The sequence below is a fragment of the Cydia pomonella genome, chromosome 2 (genome assembly GCF_033807575.1).
Source record: "Cydia pomonella isolate Wapato2018A chromosome 2, ilCydPomo1, whole genome shotgun sequence".
In the NCBI taxonomy this organism is placed as follows: domain Eukaryota; kingdom Metazoa; phylum Arthropoda; class Insecta; order Lepidoptera; family Tortricidae; genus Cydia; species Cydia pomonella.
Genome location: NC_084704.1, coordinates 21,635,207 through 21,650,231, shown reverse-complemented (window position 1 = coordinate 21,650,231; position 15,025 = coordinate 21,635,207). Strand labels below are relative to the sequence as shown.

Genomic DNA, 15,025 nt, shown 5'->3' with positions numbered 1-15,025 from the left:
ACTGGTAAGGCTCTTCTCTCTCGCTCGATGTCTTTGTCGTCCTTCAGGTTTTCGGTTAGGATATGTCCGAGGTATTTAAACTGCTGCACCCTTCGAACAGGTAACCCGTTTAAAAACACGTCAAGTATCCTCTCCGGACCCTTTCCCGTTTTAAATACAAGGTAATCAGTTTTACAGCTATTATACTTCATTCCGTGAGAAATCGCATATTTCTCACAGAAATGAAGCAACCTCCTGAGGCCCTCAGCCGAGGGGCTGAGGAGCACCATACCGCAATCTTGACTTAACTATGGCATAATAAACAATTTTGAGTTTATCAAGACCCAAACATCTCTGAGGCTTCTAAGGACATAACAAGCTGAATGGATGAAGTTTTCTATAGCTTACGCTTCGAATTTAGGTTAGAGTCGATGTATTGGGAGCGTGCACGATGGCAGCGCCGCTTAGCGTTCGCAACTATTGGGGAGCTGTCAAATAATGAGCTCATCAAAATAAAGATTATTCCTTAAAAATGTTTACTATAATACAGTTACCAATGTGCGGAATCTTTTCGTTTTTAATGTTAAACACACTTAACTTTTGCTTTACTGAAAATAGTAAGAATTATCTGTGTATTTTATATTATTCGGTTAATTTTGTTCGTCGTTGTTTCGTTACAAATTAAATAAAAAAATGTATATTTCATTATGTTTTGAAGGCCCACTTCGTGATCCTCTTCCTGGGGATACGTATGGTGCTTTCAAGTATAAATATTTTGCCCTTCTTCACATGTTTTAATCAACTCATTTTATGTTAAAACATGTTCTTTCGCTTATCACAACGTTTGTTGTGACAGACAACTCTGCGTGTCAAAAGTATGTTTCTGACGGGCTTTCAGTAACTGTCATTATAACTAATATTACAATTACCTAATGTTGGTACACTGTAGCCATACTATTTTATTAACATCCAAGCAAAACTCTGCGTTGATACTAGATAAAATGTTTAGCCGTTATGTTGGTTAGCCTAGAATAATACTATATGATATAAAAGCCTAAATTCTAGCTCGATGTTGGAAATATATAAAGTTTACTATTACTGTTTCGTCCAGTATTATTGCAGTTTACCATTTATCACCTATCGTGACCTATTTTTTTCGTAAATATGATTTTAAAGCAAAAAACGTGAACAAAATAACGGAATAGTATGGGAATTGATAGAAACACACTTAACATTTTTGCCACATTTGGCCACATCAAGCGCTGTGATCGTTCCGGCTTCCCCCACCACCCGCTTTGCACGCTCCCAATACTCTTAAAAATGTAACGTGGTCGGCAGTATTCAAACACTTGATCCATAGTAACATCACACTAGACACATAGTTGACTAGATCATTAATAAATAGGAGAAAAAGTAGAGGGCCTAAAATTGAACCTTGTGATACCCCTCTGTTTACTCTAACTAGCTTTGATTTAACAGGAATGTCTACTCTATATTTACCACTAATTTCTAAACTATTATTTTATTTCTACATATTGGTTCCTGTTTTGAAGAGAAGTTTAGAGATAATTCGCATTTCCCCTGATTCCGTAAAACTAAGTTTTTCCATAAGAATCACATGGTTCACCCTGTCAAATGCGGAACTTAGATCAAGGAATAGTACTGCAGTTGCAGGACTATTCCTTGATCTAAGTTCCGCATATTGTTTCCTGTTTTGAAGAGAAGTTTAGAGATAATTCGCATTTCCCCTGATTCCGTAAAACTTAAGTTTTTCCATAAGAATCACATGGTTCACCCTGTCAAATGCGGAACTTAGATCAAGGAATAGTCCTGCAACTCTTTTACGATCGTGTAATTTAGTGGTCACATCATCGATGAGAGCTGATCATATTGTGTGAAATGTGTAGTCTTAGGGCCTGGTTCATAATGTCCAAGTACCTAAAGTCCTGCCAAGTACCTGAATAAGCTACTTGCCATCTGACGAATAAAGTCATTTTTAGTGTTTCACAATCTTCAAATAAGCTTAACTGGTAGATAAACTGCTAAGTTTTGCATGAAATTATCTGGAGATGGAGTTGTTGTATTACAGCTACTTAGCAATAGCAAAAACATTAAAAAAATGTTTGGCACTATTTTTAGGATGAAATCAAAAACGTAGTGCACGGGATCTGCAAGCACATGCCCAAGTCGGTGAAGGCCGACTGCGACCAGTTCGTGGAAAAGTACGCCGACCTGATCATCAGCCTGCTGGCGCAGGAGCTGGAGCCCGACGAGGTCTGTCGCGAGCTCAAGCTGTGCGACACCAATCGCGCCATCTCCGCCATCAGAGGTAACACCTTCGTTTGCGCACACTACTTTTTTATTGTTTCAATCCCAGGCGTTTGGGGTAATATAGATTGTTAGAAAAAATGTTCTAACCCGTATTTAGAACATATTAGTACAGTCACGTTTCGTAATTGTTGCGCTATTTATAGTTCTAGCTAAATTCGACATTACATATTGCTACATCTGAATTTTTCATCCTGGACGAATATATCAACGGGGTTTATTTATAATCAATCATTAGTTTATAACGCACCGTCATCATTTGTCGCCCCGGCCAAACCTATTCACTTGTATTTTTAAAATAATCAGTAGGTACGATAGCGATAGTATTTCACAACAACAGCGTAAGCGCAACGCTTTTAAATAGCCCGACGTCAAGTTCCAGCTCACACGAGAACATTCTTAGCTCTCAATCATCGACCAGCAACCACTCTATAGGGCCTCAAGAAACAGACGCTACAGGTCATAAACTCATTAGGCAAGCAGTGAACAAATCAGAGCCGCCAGTTAACACATGTAGCAACTTAGCTATTGCAACATGGAACGTAAGGGAATGCGCCTCGCGTAAACGATAGATTGAATATAGATCAAGAGATTGCAGGGCACCAAATAACTATTATCTTCATGAAACACATCTTGCCCGTGGATCTTTCTCCACGAATAACTATTGGATACCGAGCGGAGGCAAACGCGCGCGAGAAAAGAGAGGCATAGCCATACTCATTAACAAAGCGGCTACGTGCTGCGCTCTGGCGGCAGAACATTTCAGTAATACTCCCTATTTGTCGCCTTTTTCTACTGACAAAACTGGCTTGCCAGTGTATAAAATTACCACAAAATCCCTGCTTTAAAGTCAAAGTTACTGGCGATATATCAGGCGATTCGTCTGCTTCCTAAATCATAAAAAAATGAGTTTTAACAATACTTTATTTATACAGAGGACGTGCTGAACTGCGCTGTGTGCGAGACGGTGGTGGTGGCCGTGAAGAAAGTGCTCAGCAACGACAAGGTCGACCACGACATCGTGCACATTGTCGAGAAGTCGTGCGCTCTGTTGCCCGCCAAGTACTCGCAGAGGGTAACTACCAATTTTCAGATTCCGTTCCGGTTCCGATGACAGAAAGCTTTATTTAAGTTCGCTTTGTGCATTCATCTTGTTATTGGTAAAATCCAAAAACTGGCTATATTACCTATAACTCTATTTAATCATAGCCACACATTACAATGTACATTATTAAGTTCAGTTTTGTTAAATAAAAAAGCGTAAAGCGACATGTTGGCTTAAATATGACTCAATTTTTTTCTGCCTATTTTGAAATTCATCCAATATTATTTTGACGACCTGTCTGGCCTAGTGGGTCTGGGTAGTACCCTGCCTATGAAGCCGATGGTACCGGGTTGGAATCTTGGTAAGGGCATTTATACGTGTGATGAGCACGGATATTTGTTCCTGAGTCATGGGTGTTTTCTATGTATTTATATATTATATATACACTGTGTTTTTATTGAATTCCGTTAACTTCGGGGTACGGTATCGGTAAGTACGTTTAAGGAAACTAAATGGCATAGTTAATTTGCAAAAAAAAAAATTTTTTTGCTATTTTATTATTATTTTTATTTTCATAAAAAGTAACTAAATGTTGCATGTAGCGTTGTTGTAACACGGACATTACATTTAACTCGACCAAACAATTGAAAACTGTGACATATCACTGTCATTTCGAACATCGATCATCCGAGATAGTACTTTACGTTTAGGAGCAAATGTATGAACTTGTACTGAACACTAATCAATATATAAACAGGCCCTGAGGTAAGTGTACACGCTCGTAAGGGCATTATAAGATAAAAATTAAGTATGGATAATCTCCGAAATTGAGTTAATTAGAATATCGGTGTCTTTGAGAAAGTTATTTAATTTAAGCTTGAAATTAACGCAAATAAAAAAAAACACGGTGTATATGATTGTCTGAGTACCCTCAACACAAGCCTTATTGAGCTTACTGTGGGACTTAGTCAATTTGTGTAATAACATCCTAATAAATAAATATATATTTATGTAACATATACGTATTTGTCGCAGTGCCACACCCTGATGGAGATCTACGGCGACTCCGTGATCCACCTGATCGAGCAGTACGGCACCAAGGCCGTGTGCCAGAAGATCGGGCTCTGCGCCGACTCCAGCGCCGCCTTTGTGCACGTGCACTCGCGCAAGCACTGACTGTTAGTATTCTATTTGGTTGAATATGCGCAATCATCTCTTACAACGGTGGACACCCACGGTTGATTATACATATCTAATATATCCTTATGTTTCTAACACATTTACGATCCATACTATTTTTCAAACTAGAATGGTAGGGTGACACATCTCAAAAAGCAATTATATGGTTGTGACAATGCAAATTAGAAACGATTTTTTACGATTCTTGATTAAATCAGCAAAGGACAGATAAATACAGGTGTAACAAAAATAGTGGGGATCCGTTTAAGGGCATATACTGTATCGTGTTCCGATTAGGAAAATATTTTTTTAAAATTTACAATCTAAAATGTGTTTTTTTTTTTCAGATGCCACAGCGGCATGGCAGTTATCAGCAATCTCCAGTTAAAATAAGCCATGTTTTTTTACCAAATTTTGTAGTTGTAAGTTGATATCATTTCATTAAACATACTGTGACTATTATACATGTATAGGCAGGAAAATAGGAGAAAATATACTCGTTTTATCCTAATTTAACTAGTGATTGTATAGATATATTTTTCTAAAGATGTGTACTTATTAGAAACGGACGAATGGACTAATAGTCACAGTAGTTTCAAATTCAAATAACTCATATTACACAGTTCACAGTAAAAAATATACATTTTAACATTATCAATCTTTTTTTGCTTAAACTTCTGTGTAACATTTATTTTAAGAGGGTATTTAGTTTATTTGTGCAAGTACGTAAAATAATCGAGACTTAATCAAGTATAATTTGTTTTATTCACAGCCTATGTTTATTATCTTATTGTTCAATAGGTTCACTTTAGCCTGTGATAAACTGATTTGTAACATGTTTCTACGAATAAAACTGAGAAAATGTTAACGTTATTTTATTTCTGGCATGTAGCATAATTATAAATGTAACAATATATTTTACATAATTTTGTCACAATTAACAATCTTAAGGTGGTTCGACTAGGTTACCCAAAGCTTAAACCTCACTAGATGGCGCCACAATTGCAAATTTTGAGTTTTAATTTTTTTGTGGAGTAGTCTTGGTATTTCTATACTGTAAATTATATTTAGCGCACTCTTTAAATAAATATTGAACTATTACAACAAACATTGAACACTTCATTGTACAAAAACTACCCCTTAATGTCGACAGAATGTTTCTTGACTCTATTTCTAAGTATCACTCACACATTGAAACAGTCTTACTGGGATCCTTGTAGTAGACAATTTGGCACAGCGTGAGTAAGCTTCAATGGCGTTGCGGTATGTACGTGGAAATACATGCAATAGGATGTGGGTTCGAGACTCATTAGAAATTTTTTTGTTATCAGTATTATCAAGTACCTATTATTATTAAATTATTTTATGAGAAATATGAGCGTTTTCCATGAAAATATTAAAAATCTGATTCTCACACATCATGATATTTTTGGGTTCTTCCAACTCAGAATCACTAGCATAATCAATCCTCGTGCTAAAAAAACCCGAAAATTTGAATTGAAATTTTAGTTTTACATTGTAATTTCTTTCACACTAAAATGTGACGTAATGGTATGGATATTTTAGGATATCTTTTTTTAATGCTAGGGTGGAGAAGATTCTAAGTAGAATGAACCTAAGAAAGTCTAAATTTGTAAGTCAGATTTTCCGGTATTTTTTTTAAAAAAAAACGCTGTTTTGTTCTAAAATTAAAGCAATCCCTTACTGCCCAGCCTCAATTCAATTCAATTCAAATATACTTTATTCATGTAGGCCTAGCAACAAGCACTTATGAATAGTAAGACAGTATTACATATAATTATCTTAATCTAATTATCAGAGCAATTTATTGATGTTGTAAATATTATTCCATATATAATACTAATGAATATAATTAAAAAAGTAGGTACTATTTTACAGTAGAATAATTAAAACATTTTTTTACGATACATTAAATTAAATTACAGTGAGTTACATAATTGCATGGCCTTCTATTTATAACCATTATAAAAAGAAATGAGATATTTACCATGTTTGTTTATATTATTGATTTCCCGATATTTTGACACAACTAGAAGTTTCACACAATGCCTAGAGATAGAAAATTATTTATTTATTTTATTTATTGTCAATTTCATTCAACGGATCACATCATATCCAATTTATTTTCTACCTAGTTGGTTATTAAATTCTGTTACTGCAATAATCTTTATCTACATAAAATATACCAACGAAAGTTTAAAAAAGTATATATTAAAATGAAGTACACAAAATCAGGAATTACATATGACAATATCATTCAAAATCGCCTCCTCTGGCTTTGACACAGGCCCTCAAACGACGAGGCCAGTCATCAATAGCGGCACGCACGATTGTCATGTCTAATTCCGTCACTGTCTTAACTATGGCCCGCTTGAGGGAGTTAAGATTTGTGTGGGGTTTAGCACAGGCTTTCTCCTCAATAACCTGCTATATGGCATAATCCAGGGGCTTAAGGTCCGGGCTGGAGGACGGCCAGTCTTCGTGGGCAATAAAGTCAATTTTGTTCCTTCGAAACCAGGCTTGAGCTGTTTTTGCCTTATGTGCAGGAGCTGAGTCCTCTTCAAAGATCCATGGCTGGTTTTGAAATAGGGTGTGGCTTAAGGGCTTCACTATTGGTTCGAGAACGGTTTCCAGTTTCCGGTTTTCACACTTTTTTCACAGAAATGAATATGTGTTAGCCCTGAGTATGACACACCCAAAATCATGTTTGGCGGGTGCCCACATTTGTGCAACGCAATAGGGTTGTTTCCATCTACAAATCTTAGGGCATAATTGTATCCCAATAAATTCTTTTGGATTATAAGAACATGTTAAACTGCTTTTAGGGGACCTGTAATGACCATATTTTTATAAAAATTGAATTTAAAATAACTTTTGGCACACATCACGTGACCAAACTCGAAACGTCATTGAAGATTCTGATGACGTCACAACTCTCGGATTGACACTGTTGACAGTTAGGCGATTAACAACAAATGACAAATATCAGTTGACAGTTCGTATCTTCTACGTATGTATGTAGTTATGTGTCAAACCATAAACTGTGACGTCAACAATTTTCAAAGAGCGTCTTGGGCGCGAAAGCATCTGTCAAAATATATTTTGTTAATTTAACATATTTAAAGCCGTTTTTAGTATAAAAGCTGAATTTTAAGGCAACTTTTAGTTAATATAGAAAGTAATACAAGCGTTTCAAAAAATTGGAATACGATTCTCTTTTAGGCCCCAATTCATTATAGATACGACGAGATAAGCGTTATGTGTGGTATATAATTATAGCTCACAAATCCACCACATTATGTCATTTTTTATTTTTTCGGTAGCATTTGTTTTAACGGAAATAAAGAGGTTGCAAATCGAGTAACAGAACTTCAGAACAGATATCATTTGATATTTACCAGTCGCTTTTCGGTGAAGGAAAACATCGTGAGGAAACTGGACTAATCCCAAAAAGGCTTAGTTTTACCCTCTGGGTTGGAAGGTCAGATGGCAGTGGCTTTCGTAAAAACTAGTGCCTACGCCAAATCTTGGGATTAGTTGTCAAAGCGGACCCCAAGCTCCATTGAGCCGTGGCAATATGCTGGGACAACGCTAGGAAGAAAGAAAGAAATCGAGTAACAGAACTTAGTAACCAACTAAGTATAATAGTTATGATGTAAATGTCCATATCATGTTGGAGTCATATATGTATTAGCCAACTAATTATTCAAGATCAATACACTTAGCTCCCTTAGGTATTCGCCTAAGTACAATCTCGGGCAAAATTGAGTTTTATAAAAGTGAACTAGTTTCTAGGTCATATTTTCTATGAATTGGTCATTTTTAGGGTTCCGTAGCCAAATGGCAAAAAACGGAACCCTTATAGATTCGTCATGTCCGTCTGTCTGTCCGATTCTGTCACAGCCACTTTTTTCCGAAACTATAAGAGCTGTACTGTTCAAACTTAGTAAGTGGATGTATTCTATGAACCGCATTAAGATTTTCACACAAAAATAGAAAAAAAAACAATAAATTTTGGGGGTTCCCCATACTTAGAACTGAAACTCAAAAAATCTTTTTTCATCAAACCCATACGTGTGGGGTATCTATGGATAGGTCTTCAAAAATGATATTGAGGTTTCTAATATCATTTTTTTCTAAAATGAATAGTTTGCGCGAGAGACACTTCCAAAGTGGTAAAATGTGTGTCCCCCCCCCCCCGTAACTTCTAAAATAACAGAATGAAAAATCTAAAAAAAATATATGATATACATTGCCATATAAACTTCCACCGAAAATTGGTTTGAACGAGATCTAGTAAGTAGTTTTTTTTTAATACGTCATAAAATTAAAAAAAAAAAATTTTTTTCATCTAACTCATACGTGTGGGGTATCTATGAATAGGTCTTCAAAAATGATATTGAGGTTTCTAATATCATTTTTTTCTAACCTGAATAGTTTGCGCGAGAGAACCTTCCAAAGTGAAAAAAAGTGTGTCCCCCCCCCCCCTGTAACTTCTAAAATAACAGAATTAAAAATCTAAAAAAAAAATATGATATACATTACGATGCAAACTTTCACCGAAAATTAGTTTGAACGAGATCTAGTGAGTAGTTTTTTTTTTAATATGTCATAAAATTAAAAAAAAATTTTTTTCGTCAAACCCATACGTGTGGGGTATCTACGGATAGGTCTTCAAAAATGATATTGAGGTTTCTAATATCATTTTTTTCTAAACTGAATAGTTTGCGCGAGAGACACTTCCAAGGTGCTAAAATGTGTGTCCAAAGTGGTAAAATGTTGAACAAGATCTAGTAAGTAGATTTTTTTCTAATACGTCATAAATGGTACGGAACCCTTCATGCGCGAGTCCGACTCGCACTTGGACGCTTTTGTAGACTCCAATTACAGTTACACTTTTCCTGGTTTTTCGCGGACCAGAATATCGATGATTTTTGTAACTTGATTTAGACGTTGCTATCATTTTCAATCCAAAAACACATAAAATCACAATTCAGAACATGCGGCAGCGTTGTTTTCTATCAAGTACGTCAAGCACCAGGGCGGCTACCGGGAAAATCGAAATTCGTCAATTTCGGGCATTTTTCTCTGTCACTCTAATTACGTCTTAGTGAGAGTAAAAGAGAAAGATCCCCGCAATTTGCGAATTTAGGTTTTCGCGGTAGGCCCCAAGTCCTGTCAAGTTTCAGCAGTGTTGCCAGGTGAGCGGAAGAGAATTATCGTACTTGAGTGTCAATATTATTGTACCGTTGAAAAAAATATCGTACGCCAATCAAAAAGGCAGCCCCTAAAAATGTCTAGCAAAATAAGCTTAAATTTTCAATTAATAATAATAAAAAAGACAATTTTCGTCTAAATTGCGCAAAAAATCTGTTTATGTTTGTGTATTTTTGGGATAGACTCAAACGGTATACAGGAAATTGTGACATTTTAAACTTTAAACTTACACCAAGGAGCCGAACACCCAAAAGATACTAATTTTAGCCTATTTCTGAGAGAAAGTGTCATATTTTGCTTCAAATTACTAGAGTTTTAAGGTGGCATCATCCAAGGGCTGAAAGTATAGTACTTTAGTGTACGATAATGCTCTTTGGAACATTACGTCATACCGGGGCCCAAATTATCGTACATGTACGACAATTATCGTACGCCTGGTCACACTGAGTGTCAGTGTCGACAAAGTCAGCTATAAACGCGTCAAACATCGCAACGTCGCGCCGATGGCCGGCCGAGGCATGGAGTGGCAACGCCGCAATGTATTTGTACACGACATTGTCACACACACATGAGTAAAATTTATAAAAATATAACGTTGATTATTGCATGATTTCTGTATGAAACAAAGTTTTTCTATTAATTTAGCGCAAATGAATATTCGAAAGTAGATAGATGCGCAACTATTTATGTAATAATATTGTGTAATTAATTAATTAATAGCGATTGTTTTATTTTGTAAAATGCTTCCTTTTTCATTCAAGATTACGACGTAACTATTAGTATTTATTCAAAAACTGATAACGTACTTAAATAATCGTTTCCTAAACTAGGGGCTCCAACAGTTCAAATTTTCATTTTCTCTTTTAAACCTCTTTTTTAATGAGGTTTTTTGGGAGTCTTTTCCAAATTTTGCAGTGAGATGTGGCGTTTCGGTTCTCAATTTTGCTATAAACAAGAATCATTTGGTACATGAATGACTACAATTTGATTCAACATATCTCGTACGAGGGGCTGGAATGATTAACAATCGAAGATTCATTTGAAAAAACTGATAAAATACCTTCCGAGTTTTCTTCATTTTTTTGGCGAAAACAGGGTTTTAGTATATTTTATTTCCGCAAATTGTACGCATATTTTGCTTTAAAAATAATATTATAGCAAACTGTAACTTTATGTTAACCTATAAAAAAAAATCGTAACTATGGGACCTACATTGCCGTAAATTTATATTTTTTTAAAACACGTATAAATCACGCAGCAGCGACGCCCCGCTCTCAGTCCGCGCGGAGCGCGCTTAGAGGACGGACCTGTGCTCGATTGTCAGGCATTCGTTGCGATCGTAATCAGCTACGGAGTTCCGAGAAGTGCTATATACTGCGATTAGAAAATCTTAATAAAAGTTCATTTTTTACAGTATGCCTAACAGACTCGCTTATTGATGGATTTTCAGTGTTACTTTTTTTTTAATACTAAGTCGGTGGCAAACAAGCATACGGCCCGCATATGTACGCCTGCAACTCCAGAGGAGTTACATGCGCGTTGCCGACCCTAACCCCCTCCCGCCCCTCGTTGAGCTCTGGCAACCTTACTCACCGGCAGGAACACAACACTATGAGTAAGGTCTAGTGTTATTTGGCTGCGATTTTCTGAAAAACGCATTTTCACTTGAAATTACGTTAGGGTTTGCATTATTATTTTTGACCCGGATGAAGTCCAAGTTCTCATGATGGAGTCAGGAGTTGGTCACCAGAACTTCTAATCTACTAATTATAATCCCATCGTGTTTGGGCTCAAAAGATTTGCCCTGACGAACACCATCGATCTAGATGAGGTCCAGGGTCTCATGATGGAGTCAGGAGTTGGTCACTAGAACTCCTAATCTACTCATTACAATTCCATCGTGTTTGGGCTCAACAGAGTTGCCCTGATGAGCACCTTCAATCTAGATGAGGTCCAGGGTCTCATGATGGAGTCAGGAGCTGGTCACCAGAACTCCTAATCTACTCATCATAACTCCATCGTGTTTGGGTTCAATAGAGTTGCCCTGACGAGCACCATCAATCTAGATGAGGTCCAGGGTCTCATGATGGAGTCGGGAGGTGGTCACCAGATCTCCTAATCTACTCATCATAACTCCATCGTGTTTGGGCTCAATAGATTTGCCCTGATGAACACCATCGATCTAGATGAGGCCCAGGGTCTCATGATGGAGTCAGGAGTTGGTCACCAGAACTCCTAAACTACTCATCATAACCTCATCGTGTTCGGGCTCAATAGATTTGCCCTGACGAACATCATCAATCTAGATAAAGTCCAGGGTCTCATGATGGAGTCAGGAGTTGGTCACTAGAACTCCTAATCTACTCATTATAATTCCAACGTGTTTGGGCTCAAAAGATTTGCCCTGATGAGCACCATCGATCTAGATGAGGTCCAGGGTCTCATGATGGAGTCAGGAGTTGGTCACCAGAACTCCTACTCTACTCATCATAACTCCAGCGTGTTTGGGCTCAATAGAGTTGCCCTGACGAGCACCTTCAATCTAGATAAGGTCCAGGGTCTCATGATGGAGTCAGGAGCTGGTCACCAGAACTCCTAATCTACTCATCATAACTCCATCGTGTTTGGGTTCAATAGAGTTGCCCTGACGAGCACCATCAATCTAGATGAGGTCCAGGGTCTCGTGATGGAGTCAGGAGCTGGTTACCAGAACTCCTAATCTACTCATCATAACTCCATCGTGTTTGGGCTCAATAGATTTGCCCTGATGAACACCATCGATCTAGATGAGGCCCAGGGTCTCATGATGGAGTCAGGAGTTGGTCACCAGAACTCCTAATCTACTCATCATAACCTCATCGTGTTCGGGCTCAATAGATTTGCCCTGACGAGCATCATCAATCTAGATAAAGTCCAGGGTCTCATGATGGAGTCAGGAGTTGGTCACTAGAACTCCTAATCTACTCATTATAATTCCAACGTGTTTGGGCTCAAAAGATTTGCCCTGACGAGCACCATCGATCTAGATGAGGTCCAGGGTCTCATGATGGAGTCAGGAGTTGGTCACCAGAACTCCTAATCTACTCATCATAACTCCATCGTGTATGGGCTCAATAGAGTTGCCCTGACGAGCACCATCAATCTAGATCAGGTCCAGGGTCTCATGATGGACTCAGGAGTTGATCACCAGAACTCCTAGTCTATTCATCATAACTCCATCGTGTTTGGGCTCAAAAGATTTGCCCTGACGAGTACCATCGATCTAGATTAAGTCGAGGGTCTCATGATGGACTCAGTAGTTGGTCACCAGAACTCCTAATCTATTCATCATAATGGTAATTTGATGGTGCTTGTCGGAGTAAATCTATTGAGCCCAAACACGATGGAGTTATGATAAATAGATTACGAGTTCTGGTGACCAACTCCTGACTCCATCATGAGACCCTGGACTTCATCTAGATCGATGGTACTCGTCAGGGCAAATCTTTTGAGCCCAAACACGATGGAATTATAATGAGTAGATTAGGAGTTCTAGTGACCAACTCCTGACTCCATCATGAGACCCTGAACATCATCTAGATTGATGGTGCTCGTGAGGGCAAATCTATTGAGCCCAAACACGATAGAGTTATGATGAGTAGATTAGGAATTATGGTGACCAACTCCTGACTCCATCATGAGACCCTGGACTTCATCTAGATCGATGGTACTCGTCAGGGCAAATCTTTTGAGCCCAAACACGATGGAATTATAATGAGTAGATTAGGAGTTCTAGTGACCAACTCCTGACTCCATCATGAGACCCTGAACATCATCTAGATTGATGGTGCTTGTGTGGGCAAATCTATTGAGCCCAAACACGATGGAGTTATGATGAGTAGATTAGGAATTATGGTGACCAACTCCTGACTCCATCATGAGACCCTGGACTTCATCTAGATCGATGGTACTCGTCAGGGCAAATCTTTTGAGCCCAAACACGATGGAATTATAATGCGTAGATTAGGAGTTCTGGTGACCAACTCCCGACTCCATCATGAGACCCTGGACTTCATCTAGATCGATGGTACTCGTCAGGGCAAATCTTTTGAGCCCAAACACGATGGAATTATAATGAGTAGATTAGGAGTTCTAGTGACCAAATCCTGACTCCATCATGAGACCCTGAACATCATCTAGATTGATGGTGCTCGTGAGGGCAAATCTATTGAGCCCAAACACGATGGAGTTATGATGAGTAGATTAGGAATTATGGTGACCAACTCCTGACTCCATCATGAGACCCTGGACTTCATCTAGATCGATGGTACTCGTCAGGGCAAATCTTTTGAGCCCAAACACGATGGAATTATAATGAGTAGATTAGGAGTTCTGGTGAACAACTCCTGACTCCATCATGAGACCCTGGACTTCATTTAGATCGATGGTACTCGTCAGGGCAAATCTATTGAGCTCGAATACGATGGAATTATAATGAGTAGATTAGGAGTTCTAGTGACCTACTCCTGACTCCATCATGAGACCCTGGACTTCATCTAGATTGATGGTGCTCATCAGGGTAAATCTATTGAGCCCAAACTCGATGGAGTTATGATGAGTAGATTAGGAGTTCTGGGGAGTTCTGGTGACCAACTCCTGACTCCGTCATGAGACCCTGGACCTCATCTAGATCGATGGTGTTCGTCAGGGCAAATCTTTTGAGCCCAAGCACGATGGAATTATAATGAGTAGATTAGGAGTTCTGGTGACCAACTCCTGACTCCATCATAAGAACCTGGATGGACTTCATTCGGGTCAAAAATAATAATACAAACCCTAACGTGATTTCAAATAACACTGAAACTCTATAGCACTAATGTGCGCAAACGATTGGCATCTTGACTACGCAGCATGGGTGCGTAGCCACCATGCCAATCGATACGACAACGAAACACTATCTGTCTCTCTCGTACTAATATGCACAAACGATTGGCATCTTGGCTGGGCAGCATGGGTGCGTAGCCAACATGCCAAACGTTTACGATACGACAAGGAAACACTCTGTCTCTCTATCGCACTAATATGCGCAATCGATTGGCTTCTTGGCTAGGTATCATGGGTGCGTAGCCAACATGCCAATCGTTTACGATACGACAACGAAGCACTACTCTCTCTCTATTGCACTAATATACGCAAACGATTGGTATTTTGGCTAGGCACTAAGCAAGTGTGTGGCTAACATGCCAATCGTTTACGATACGACAACGAAACACTATC

The 15,025-nt window shown here is 38.3% G+C and overlaps 1 protein-coding gene across 1 annotated transcript in view; it reads left to right on the top strand.

The window, feature by feature from the left end:
- The window catches only part of LOC133534625 (uncharacterized), a 32,831-nt gene extending 27,432 nt beyond the window's left edge, over window positions 1-5,399 (top strand). The window contains exons 18-21 of the mRNA XM_061873834.1: window positions 2,119-2,308; window positions 3,243-3,382; window positions 4,388-4,530; window positions 4,879-5,399. Of these exons, the coding sequence (XP_061729818.1) occupies window positions 2,119-2,308; window positions 3,243-3,382; window positions 4,388-4,528 (471 nt within the window). The 3' untranslated portion in view covers window positions 4,529-4,530; window positions 4,879-5,399. The remainder of the gene's footprint in view (window positions 1-2,118; window positions 2,309-3,242; window positions 3,383-4,387; window positions 4,531-4,878) is intronic.
- The last annotated feature ends 9,626 nt before the right edge of the window (window positions 5,400-15,025 follow it).